The 12814-nt window shown below is 41.1% G+C and overlaps 1 protein-coding gene across 2 annotated transcripts in view; it reads right to left on the reverse strand.

Annotated features, from left to right (window-relative positions):
• The window catches only part of slc35f3b (solute carrier family 35 member F3b), a 46586-nt gene that overhangs the window by 11218 nt on the left and 22554 nt on the right, over positions 1 to 12814 (reverse strand). Inside the window, exon 1 of one of the 2 annotated variants that reach the window (XM_053332998.1) lies at positions 7847 to 7922. The exons of the other annotated variant lie outside the window; for it this stretch is intronic. Within the exon in view, the coding sequence (XP_053188973.1) occupies positions 7847 to 7922 (76 nt within the window). Of the gene's footprint in view, positions 1 to 7846; positions 7923 to 12814 lie in introns of those variants that run through there. 2 annotated transcript variants of the gene reach the window in all.

A 12814-nucleotide genomic window follows, 5' to 3' on the forward strand; every position in this document is an offset into this window, starting at 1 on the left:
GAAGATTTAATTATACTGTAGCATTTGGGCACCCTTTACAATACTCTCTGTTGCGGTAAAAGCACTTGACTGCACTAACAGTCCTAAGGCAAATTTGGCATCAATGAAAGATGATTCAAGATCATTGTCTGTTGTTGCGACGAAATGATGAATCAGCAAAGACCAATAACAGACACACATAGATGTCTATCAAAGTCTTGGGCTCAAGGGTGAGAATTGAGTTTCTCTATTCTGAGCTCCGAGCCTCTTTGTCTTGTTCTGAAGGTCATCTCTTGTTTACGCTGCCCAGTATTTGTCCTTCCTGGGCCTCCGTCCCACATCCCTTGGCCCTGGCCACTGCTCTGTACTGCAGCACAGTTTAATCTTCCAAATGCAGTGATGGGCCGAGCCAATCAGGCCCCAGAGAGGCCCTGGGGCCTAGCAAAGCATTTCCAATTCTGGGACATGTCAACACACTTAGTGAAGTGTCATGTCAACATAAGTGATATTCCTGTCGCACAGCCCACACTCTACAGTAAAGCTGTTACCATGATACTCACATGTAACACATTCTCTCTATAATTAAATTAGACACGTTTGTATTAATTATTATTTGAAGCTGCTGTTAGTAACTGCTGAGAGATACTACAGAGGTCAATGTATATCAATTTTTCACCCACTGTAGCATTGTTGATATAGGGGGAATGCACTTGTTTTACATGTACCGTGACAGTGACAAGTGATACTATATCAACCTTGACTACCAGTGATGAACAATATGGAACGTCACTGAACTCATCAGTGTGAGAGCTGGGTCAGTGGAGTAGCTGAGCGAGATTGAAAGGCTCCTCCACTAATGACATCTGAAGTCTTTATTACCATGACCGAAACACCTAGAAAGAATCTCCGACTGTAACTGACTGTAACTGCTAAATGATTAACTGAAAGCTCTTAACCTTATCGGTTTTTAATCAAATGTCAACTGTCAAGGTCAGCTGGTGACACCAAGATGACTGCAGTACTGCAATGAAATACTTGGTCTCATTTCATGTGTTTTTATATTGGCTATCTGAGCCTATTGCATACAAAAACAGATTTAGATTAGGCTCAAACTGAGCATTACTGTAGAAGCAAAGATGGTTAATTTAACATAGGATGAAAATATCTCCACTCATTCAACGTCTAAATGTACTTAGGAACCTAAAATGCATCCGTGAAATCACTGGAGAAAGTGTTGGCATCCTCGTAGGACTAACTCTGACAGCTGTATATGGCTTCTTCTTGCCTCCTTAAATATATTCATCCCAACCATTCAGGCATCCTAATACCATGGAATTCAATATGTAAATGTATACTCAAGACTATAGAAAGAAGATTTTTCTATAATACTTTAAGCATTTATTTACAGAAAGGATAATGTTTCAGCCATTTATTACAGCTAACCATATATTTTAAATTACATTAACATTTATTAATTTCTGCTTCTTTGAGGTGTCGCCTCTCTACCTGTGTGAAAATCTGTAGGTAATTCTTTACCGCTAAAGGAACAGTAAATCAATCTTGATCTTATAAGGTAGTTTGTCTGCATCTAGCGTTTTAGTACACTGAGCTGAGCACCACATAGGCCGGGTATTGAATATATGTCCTACTCCAGTGGGGTTGAAGCTCTAAGATTGGTGTTGAGATTTATCTGGCCATTAGTCAGCCAGTTTTCCAGTTTTTCCTCCATCTCCGTCCACGCTTCCCTGCTTCCCGTCCAGCCGCATTCCCACTCCACTCTCTTCCCTCCCCCTGCAGTCTCTGCAGTGCAGATCTCTCCTGCTGATAGCTGCAAATCCCAAACGTGCCAGCAGAGCCCTGCCTGACTGCCTGCTCTCACACTTCACAGAACCAGGCCATGACAGGCCGAGATAGCCCCGCTATGTCCCTTTTTCCCTGAACAGGCTCTCTCTGCTGCCCTGCTTCTCCCTGTGTAAGAACAAAGGTCTTCGCAGGCAGCATTGAGGATAGCATCGGGTTTACCTCTGCCACTGAGTTGACTTGCCATGGTGGTCGCACAAGTGTTGCGAGTGCTTTGCTTGGACCTTAACTAAGTGAGAGACTTAGTTAAGGTTTGTCCCTTTGGATATTTGGCGACACCTCCGCAGGAGTGAGAATGCATTGCAGCACTCTGCCTCAGTGATTCAAGAATGTAAACAGATCAATCACCAAATACACACTTCAAAGGATCTCCTTTACCTGTCTTACTGTCTAACTGAGCATCTGCTTGGTGATGAATATGAATTGACTAGAGCATCTTACTCACTTTGTCACGCTCAAAACATTATGGTGTTAAGTCCGTGTTTGGCTACATGCACACTTAATATAAATTAACCTTCTGGGTAGATAAAAAAAACTGGTCTTTGCACAAATGGATGCAAAGAAATGCAAAATACTACAACTCTCTGGCTGTCACACAACATCAATCGTTGAATCAATACCTTAAAATAAATCCTTCAAACAAATGTTGACTTATGTGGTTTGTCATTTTTGACATGCAAGTCAGAGTCTGAGTTTCACAAGCTGTTAGACGTAGAATCTGTATTTGTTTATCAAGTAAGACCATTTCAAGAGATTTGTTATAAGCTGTGAACTACGGATGTCACATTTTGGAAGGGTGGTGGTTTTGTCACGGCAGACAGGTCAGACAGACAGGTCAGACAGACAGGTCAGAAAGACAGACAGTAGTCACTGTCTTTGTAATCTCTATGCCTGAGAGACAGTGGGAGTCTGTGATACTTGACTGTGACAGCTTGGTCAGGCCAAGCTGTCAGTCGGAGGCCTTCAACACACCAGAGCAAGCTCATCTGACGAGCCTGTCCCGCTCAATAACACAACAGAGAGACAGGCGGAAAACACACCCTGCTGTTTCAACCAGCTGATAGGTGGGACCACATAGGCTGACAGGACAAAGGCCCAGGAGGGCAGACAAGGGCGGAACGGTTGTTACTGATCCCGCTCTCCTTAATTCCCAAACCGGTTTCTCCTTCAACCTCAAAGGACAACGGAGCGAGTTCATCACCAAGTGTTGTTTATCACTGCCCTGACCCACCCAGCTGGTTCAACAGATGCTTATGATACAGGTCAGTGCTGCGGCCCCATGGTGCCTCATTGGTTAGTGACACGCCAGAACACTGCGTGCAAGCATCCCAGAATGTTTTGTGCGTGTTCATGCACTGTGTTTTATAGTAGCACAATAGCAATTAGTCATATTTGGCACTGGGCACACTGCCCAGCAGTATAGGCTATCCCCGAGTCCTCAAGCATCCCTCTCTCTCTCTTGCATTCACTTATAACAGTGAATATAGTGTGATGGACCTGCAGTTTAACAGACTGGCATGAGTCCCAGCACTTTCCGCGACAAATCAATATTTAAAAGATTGGCCACAGCGTCCGTGTTGAAGTAATGGATAGGCAACCACCGCAGGTGTACACTCTGAGTGTCTGCCCTAACAGTGGTTTTACTCCTTGCCTTCACTCCAAGGCCACTGATAAGGGAGGGGCTCTTTCAGCATTACATAAACCTGACTTAGGATTTTACTATTTTCAGATACATCATAACCTATTACATGACTTGTTTAATTCAGTTTGAAAACTAATTCGTTTTTTAATTGCATCAAAAGAAAGTTTATTAAAGTAAAAAAAAAAAGATTTAGATGGAGTGCCAAGTCAGTGATTTTCATAGATGAAATGCAACAAAGCACACAACACACATTTGTACTGACACATTTTGCAAGCTAGTCGCAATTACGACTAAAAACATTAGGCCTTAGGCATAGTGGAAATATTTTGTTTGGAATAATTTGCCTTCTAGTAGGTACATCACAACTGTACCATCTGGTCTGCTGGCTGCAATAGAAATGTGGAGGATAGGCAGCCTGAAGAAAGCTTTCGGATCAGCTCCCTGATTTTGGATTATAGCTTACAGCTTCCTCTTTACACATTTTTGCAGAGGGTTTTGGTGGAGGATGAAACACTGCTACAGTGTTACAGAAAGCATTTCTTTTACAAAACACACACATGGGATATGCAGCAAGGACGTCATGACAGCTCACCACAAATGAACTCATACAATGAATCAATTTAGCATCTCACATCCCCACTAAACATCACTTCATCTCTTCAATCAAATCTCTCTCAAGCCAATGTAAACTGATCTGCACACACTCTACATTTGTTCAACCTGAACAAACGTTCACCTCTTAATAAAATAAAAAGCCCTGTCACTGTGTATTCAACGCACGCTTATCAAGCAAGAGAGGCCTATTTCAGCTGCTTTTAAAATGAATTTAGACTTAGCTTTGACTATCTTGAAAGTCAACACCAATTATCCTCAAAAGATAAAAACACGACCCTACATATCTCAGAGCTCAGAGAGGAAAATTCCAAGTATAACATCTTCATTTCCTCTGGAGATCTTTTACACAAGTAACGAAGGTTTAAGATACATGTGTGTATGTTTGACCCTTGATGCAGCCTCATCTACATGCTGAGGTTGTTGCTATTTACACAAAGCCTGAGTGAAAATCTACACATAAATAAGACACATGCAGATGTACCCGCAAGACTGAGTTTATGTCTTTTGTGAGTGTGTATGAAATATCCACATTATACTGAGTTTGTGATGATTCAGGTTTTCATGTACTGCACCTCAAATCAAGTTAGAAAATTGTAATCATAAAAGCTTTTTGCTCACTTGCTCAGAGGTAAATGCTGCTGGCCTCCTGCTGAATGCACATATATCATTAAGATGAATTCTACAGTCATTAACTGTGCGCAAAGAGCAAGGCATTACATTTACTAACTAACATTACATTCAGCACTTCAAGCAGTATCCACATTAAGCATTTTGTCCTATACTAAGTGTTAAAGTCCCTTTTTATTAAATCTTTAAGAAGCACAGAGAATAAAGCAAATTGGATGGTCCACAAGAGAATAACTATCCTCCATAAGAATTACTGCATCAGGTTTAATTTGGTCTACATATGTTTGTGAACAATAAGGATCTGCAATCATTCAATGTAAATGGAGCCTTGGAGATAGGTTTGGTGTGGTGAAATACAACCAGCTTCCTGGGAGATACATGCACGCCAAATCACTCTTGAAAAAGATGCCTGCTCTGTTTCAAAGCTTTTAATGAGATTTTAGAGATTAAAGGGACTTTTATGAACTTATTACCCCTCCCACTGACAGCACAGGAACAACACAGACATTCCCCGAGGACATCATCTCTGAAAACACATTTGAAGAGAAATCAATGATCATCATCTACAGGGCTGCTGGATGGGTGAATTTATCACAAGAACATAGAAAGAAACAGATACATAGTTCAGATGAATCAAACTTGTGGCTGAAGGAGCCAGCAGCACCTATTCAGAAATTGACATTTGTTACACAGCCAAAACTAAAGGAGAAAAGGATGAACTGCCAGATGATAGATTGTTGTGTAAGTAGCCTAGATGAAGGAACTGTGTCACTTAGCCTGATGTCAAAATTGATGGGTGGCAGTCCCACCTTTCCTTCAAAGCACCTCAAAGCTATCTGACTTGATTCTTCCTGCGCAACCTGAAGTCGCAGCACAAAAAATGTAAGAAAACACCATCATGATGAAAACATCAATCTTGTTTGTACTGTTTAAATACACTGATTCTATGTGGAACCGGACATATAAAAGAAGAACCACTGAAGTTCCCAAACTGAAAAAAACCTCTTTGACAGTTGGGCACAGGTTGTTGGTGCGGAGAACAGAGGTTTTGGAGTTGGTGTTACATAAGCAGCACAGTCCCTGAAAAACTGTGTGTTGATCCACTGTGGCCCCCTGCGATTCCCTCCTTCTTCAAAGCAGCTGCTGAAATGGGGAGATGAATGCTCACATCATAAACTCTACAGCTTTGACTCCTTTCGACAATTTACAATACTGTACCCCCCCCCCCCCCCTCCTCACCACCACCACCCGCCCCGACAAACACAAATTTACAATGATTTCTCTATCCCCAGCCATATGTCACGGCACCACTGCTTCTGCTAATACTCTCTATTTGAGTTTGTGAAATAATAGCCAACCATCTCAGTCACTCTGCTGACATTCACGCTAATAAGCTTACAATCATTGGCAATAAAGCCGCAGTGGTTAGTCGGGGGCCTCACAGTGACTGAATACATGCAATGCAGTTTAAACAACTGCAGTATCTTGTAAATTAATCTGATTTTTGCAGTGCTCGTGTGAATTAGGATGGAAATGCTTCATTCATATTCTAGCAGCTGGTCTAGTCATAAATTATGAATAATGAAGTATTTTCCAGATATTTTCACAATAATATCCCAAACAACAGGAGATCAGACAGACAGTAAGCTTCACTGACAGGTCTTAGTCAGCAAGCTAAAGTTTGGACTACCAGAACTCACAGTCACAGTGGGTGAGGAGCAAACAATTCCACCTGTGTTTGTCATAGTCCTCTTTAAAATTAACTTTGAAAAATTGTTTTTCTAGAGGCCACACATACATTCTGAAAAATGTCCACAACAGTAACAGTGATTTTATATTTAAGTCATCATAACCTCTATTTTCATGCAGCGTGACGTTATAGATTTATACAATTAAAAAAAATAATAGGTGTAAATGCATGCTAAGAATGTGTGTCTACAATTTCTTTATTTGTTTAATTTAGTCCTTTTTTTCTTAAGCTCTAAAGAGATGCAAATGAATGTGGGATTACTTTAGATGCAAGGTGCTTATAGCGCTCTGTTGTGAAATCAGCTTGCTAATTCCACTGTGATTCAGTGTTTACTCTTCACTTGTCAAGCACAGAGACATTCAGTAGACCTCTGTGCTGAGGGGTAGATTAAAAAATGCATAACGTCACCCCTTTGCAAGGAATGAAGGCTGAGGAAGAGATCAGAAGAGCTGCACCTTACAACCAGGACAGCAGCTATGACTCTATACTTGTGTGAGATGTCACGACAGGTGCGTTGGAGCTGATGCAACAACACACACACACACAAACATACCCACACACACATAGCATCAATACTCCACAGGAGAGGAGCCTCCCCCCCTAATGATGTCAGCAGGAAATGTCAGTTTCATAATTGTGCTCCTGCAGATAAGATAAACAGGGAAGCCCAACCAGAGGCAGACTGAACAGCACTCATTTACATTTACAGGGACATGTTTACTGCTGTTTTCCTGTCCTGGCTGCTCTGGCGTGATGCTATGCCATTTAGCTGGGACTCCTGTAGCCAGTGACTGAGTGGAGGGTGGAGAGTGTGAGGGGAATCCCTGCTGCAATAACAATTTAGGATCCACCCTACTGACCAGTAAATTTAGCACAGTATTCATCGGGGCAGCATGACTCAAAAGAATCAATGCGTCAATAACATAATTTGGAGAATACAAGAATGTTTCAGGCTTCATTTGTGTGTGTTTTTAGCAATACATCAAATCATAATAGGAATAATAAACAGATACTGTGGTTTATATAATATGATTAGATGCAGAAAATAAATGTAAGCTTTCCGATGCCAATTAATATATCTGTAAATAAATCTTGGGCTACCGATATGGATTTAACGGTAACTTGCGCGCTTCGTTTAGTCGTGTTACCTTCCTCACAGTAAGATTTTTCAAAAGTTGATCTTGAAAGAGGCTTGAAAGAGAAACGTGAGTAGAATGATATTTTCCAGCTGAAATTCCCAATCAGATCAACAGAAGGACGTTTCTAAATTTAGGGTATTCTGTAGGGGGGGAAATAACAAGCTGCCCAAGATACACGCGCACCAGCCCCAGTACGCAGCGCAATCGGTTTAAATCGATATGAACTCCCCCTACCTTCCACTTTGGTGAGGGTGAGTACCGGACTGTTGCAGGCGGACAGCGGGGCAACCCTTGCGGAGTGTTTCTTCATGATGATGAGCTCGGATGGGCTGAGCTCGAAACCGCTTCGACTACATCCCTGAAGCTAATTTGGTGCAGACACCAGACCTCTTGATGGGACCCTTGATGTTTCTAGAGTCGCTCTCCTGCGCTCTGTCCCCTCGCGTCCATCCAACTCCCTGTTGATTTTTTTTTCTCCCTTCCTCTGTCGTATCCCCCCACCCCCTTTCCTCTACTTGTCTTCCCACCCCAAATCTGCTGTATCCAGCGCGTCCTGGCTGGTCTCTCCTCACGTACAGTTTGGCAATTGCTGCAATTCGCCAACGTCACACATCCATCAGTCCACCAACAGCATCACAACCACCTCCCACCAACCCCACGCCAACCCCCCGCAGACCTCCTCTACGACCTCCCTGTGGCCGTGTGGTCCCTCCGAGGCAAAAAAAAGAAAAGGCTCCGCATGGGACTGACTGCATGGACGGATGCACAGATACGACAGGGTGCAGGCAAACTCTGTGAAATATATAATGGGACCGATGCAGTTGAGGGTTGGGGATGGTGGGGCAGAGGATGGCTCACGAACACTTTAAGTAGAGTGTTTCCCAGTGAATTAATAATCCGTCTTTTATCTGGGTATCACGTGGGAATGAGCAATTTAAGCCCATTTAAGGGCCCCTGGGTCCACTTTGTAATATAGTCCTGGCTTTTTTTTCATATGAATTTGTGGTTGAGACTTAAAACGTATCTGAACGGTTTTTCAAATTAATTGTTTTCCTGAACATGCTAATGCTTATTTCAAATGGATCTGCAGCTGATCACAGGTAATCTGTGATTTTGGGTATGTTAAGAAAGTTTAAAATCCCCCTCCACTCAAAAATGGGTTTTGCTATTATTATCATTAGTATCAAACTCGGCAACATATAGCTGTTTTTACATGAATCGTGTTGATGGGGTTTTCTGTGTGGATGAAAATTTGAGTTTAAGACATCACAAGTAGTTTAGAGCCAGTCTTTGATGTGAAGCCTCCAGTGTACAAACACTGAATGGACGTTCATCTTGTGCCAAGCAGTAAAACTTTTGAAATGAGCAATATTTACATGTTCATAGATTCTGGTATTTTATCTGTAGTAGGAGTAGACTTAAAAGCTGTTTTGTGTGTGTGTGTGTGTGTGTGTGTGTGTGTGTGTGTGTGTGTGTGATCAACCATATTAGACACAAATTATTGTTCAAACTACACTATTTTATAGACATCTTAAAATGTGTGTGGAGGGGATCTTTAACTCAACAGCTAATATTACCCACATAAGACCCATGAGAGAGATTACATTCAATCTGCTTTACTCACAAATAAACTGAAAGTACTACAAGGCATATAAATCCTATTGGATTGCAGAAGCTGCGCTCATTCTTCTTGTGCAGTTTTTTTTCTTTTCTTTTTGTACAACTGCAGTAGCATCTACTACTTTTAACATGTGCTACTTTTTTGCACAGTGTGGTTGACCTGACTATAAAATTGAATCTAATGTAATTCAAAATTGAATAAAAGGCCAGGAGATTCAAATTTTCATTCGTAATCACTGAGAATAATGCAGCATCAGTCTGTAGGTTCCTTCATAGGTCTGTGGATACAGAAAATTACTTCTTATGATAATTCCCATATTCACTGACAATAAAATTAAAGTAAAAGTAAAATTAACATGCCAAAGATTAGTAATGTATCTCAATAATTGCAATAATAATAAGATGCTCTATGACCCTATAATCAACTGTTGTTATGCTACAGTTCAACACAGCCCTGAACAAATTGTCAATTAATTCTATAATAGTACCTCAGCTGTTCAGTGTCACAGTATGCTATCAACTGTAATTGATTGAGACTTAAATTCCAGGTGATGGACTGGCTGACCTGCAGGTAAGGCTTTTAATAATGTCACATTTCACATAATCTCTTCGGTGTGCATATTCTGTCTTTGACTTCGACAAAGTCATCTCAGTTCAAACTGCTTTAAAGTAGGTAACATTTTCAGGCTCATCCATGAGGCGAATGAGAGGTGCTAAAACACATTGCTGAGTGTCCCAAGACCCTTCTCTGTTAGGTCTTTTTTAATTTCTTTTTTACTACCAACAACAGAAATTGGTATTGTAACATAAAGTGACAATTCAGAGCTTCACATCTACTTTCATAACTCTGTAAAACTGAAAGAGCTGTCCTACACACTCAGTGGCAGCAGCTGGTCAACTGTAATTGTGCTTGACACCCACTCTGTATAGCTTTGTCATGTCATTGTCACTGCTGAGCTAAAGCCATAACATACATGCAGGTCATATTTCACCGGAAAGCAGATGGTTATCCGTGGGACAGATTGGACTGCTCAGTATTGATCGGAGGATGCCGCTGCTGTCCCCGTGACCCTGCTTTAATGTCTTTAAAGACATACATGTGTGTGTAAAATCTGCTGAGTGGGAGCATGCCTAGAGGAATCTGCACTGAATAATTCACTGCTAAGACTGTACCTCACACTCAACCTAGAATCTCCTGCCCTGCCTAACTAGGACAGAGGGCTCTAAAAACACTCTCTTCCTTAGACCCTTTCTGACATCCTTCAGCAACCAAATTCACTGGATCATTCAGTATTTTCCATTGCATCCCACTCCTCATGTGTTTGGGTTTCAGAGTGGGAAATGTCAGGAGCAACGGATGGGAGGTAATGGATGAAGTGCAAGAGCTTGCAGTGAATAAACTAAAAGAGCAGCACAGGATGTTTGATGGATAAACATTTGAAACATGTCACCTATGAGTTATACTGTTCCATGTCACATTTTATATGTGTGTCTGCATGAGTCCCATTTGAGCTCAGCAGCTGCCAGCTGTCTTTTGGGAACTAATGTTGCCAATTTTCAGTAGCTTAGTGTGGTAAGAACATGGATATTGAGTCAGAGAGTATGCTATTATTGATAGAAAGATGGAGATGGAAATAGGTGAAGCAGGTGAGATCATTAAAAGATCCCAGTCAGTGACTCATAGACTTTTATCTGTGAACACAGATGAGGATCAAACTCGTCCATGCTCTGAGACGCCACACGACAACTCTCTCTCTCTACCACACATTCACATGCTGTATATGAATAGAGATAAGTGTGTATGCGCAATAAAGACGTGTAAAAACAGGTATGCTTTGAGGTTCCTGCATCAGTGCAATCTTTTGAATCTTTATTTCTACCCAGAGATTGATAGAAGCCAATGAAAGGAGATTCTTCCGTGTACAGTGAATGTTTTAGTGTGCGGCAAAGAAAGGCTTGTGCTTTTCTTGCATGTGTATTCATGCTGAATAATGAGGGAAGCTACAGTAGCCAGTTTCCAGGTCAAACAATCTTTCTGGGCTTGCTGGGACAAAGTAAAGGCAACCATAAAATGCATCATGTGATATGTCATTCCAATCAACTGTGCTGATATGGATAATCAGGGTTGCTAAACATTTAGCTTGTAGCCAGCAAAGAATACAACAAGAAATGAGCAAAGTTAGATATTGTTTAGGAAATGTTTTCAATGAAAAAACTCATAATAAGACAGAGTCAGTATGTTAACACTGACAATGCTAACATGCTGATGTTTAGCAGATCATTTTTTGTCATGTTCACCTATTAGCACATTGCTAATTAAAACTAAACTAAGTCAGGGTGATGAAAATGGCATTCATTTTGCAGATATTTAGTCATGCAGGACAAATCTAAAATCTAACTTTTGATCTGATTATGGTGCTGAATGAAACTTTTACAGATCACAAAAGTATTGACAATGCATAAGGGAGACATAAATGTCAACAAAAGTAATCATAATCCATCCAATATAGATTTCACAAAAAAGCACAAATGTAAACCTCATGGTGGCACCAGAGAAAAAGTCACAGGGTCCCCAAAGTCAGAGGGATGTATCCTCTGGGGACCATGAATGTATGTTCAAAATGTCATGGCAAAAGCTGCAGTTGGGACCAACAGACCAACAGACATTGCTAATCCTAGAACCACACTGCTATGTAAATGGAAGTTACACTTGCTTCAATTGGTGACTTAACCTCCAAAAAGCTTCATTTCTTTTGAAATTTGTGCTCCAATTAATGTGTTCACTACTTTCAATATTATAAATGAGCAGTTTACCGTAATCCCACAGAGAAGGGTGGGAGGGAGGGAAATGGGGTGGTCTGAAAATCTATTTTATTGATTATGTATAAATGAGCTTCAGCTGCAAATCACACTGCACAGAGTTCTTGATAGTTGAAGATGATTGACTTAGAGCTCTAAAAGATGTGTGTGAGAGTATGATCTCTTGCTGTCTGATCTGAATTAACCAATGTAGCCAGTGTGAGTAAATGTGCTGGGCTTAATGTGTGTACAGCTGCTGGCTGTTTGCTACAGACTGCCAGAGCTGTTGTAGCTGCCCCTTTGCCAAACAGATTTGTTATTCGCCTTTCTTGTCCAATGACACAGCTAAACCTGATTTAAAACAAATCAATTCCTCATCGAACACCAATAACAACTACTTAATGTGAACCTTAGCTGAAATTAAGCTTTCTTACAAAGGCACCAGTTAAGGGAAAAAAACTGTCAATACTCTGTAAATGATTTGGCCAGTGAGGGACACAAAATCCTTTTTCTAGATCAAATAATTCAAATTCAAAATTACTTTATTTATTCCCAAGGGGAAATTCAATTAGTCTGTTAGCTCTTCTATAAATTAATGAAGAATTAGACAGCCTGATAGCTGTAGGAGCGAAGGATCTTTTAAATCTCTCCATCCTGCAACGGAGAGCGAGGAGCCATCCACTGCTGTTTTTTTGGTCCATAAAGGTGTTGTGTAGAGGATGATCCGGGTAATTCAAGATGGCCTCGAACATCTTGACAGTGCATCTCTCCACCACCTCCTCC

Source organism: Scomber japonicus, chromosome 14 (genome assembly GCF_027409825.1).
Source record: "Scomber japonicus isolate fScoJap1 chromosome 14, fScoJap1.pri, whole genome shotgun sequence".
NCBI lineage: Eukaryota > Metazoa > Chordata > Actinopteri > Scombriformes > Scombridae > Scomber > Scomber japonicus.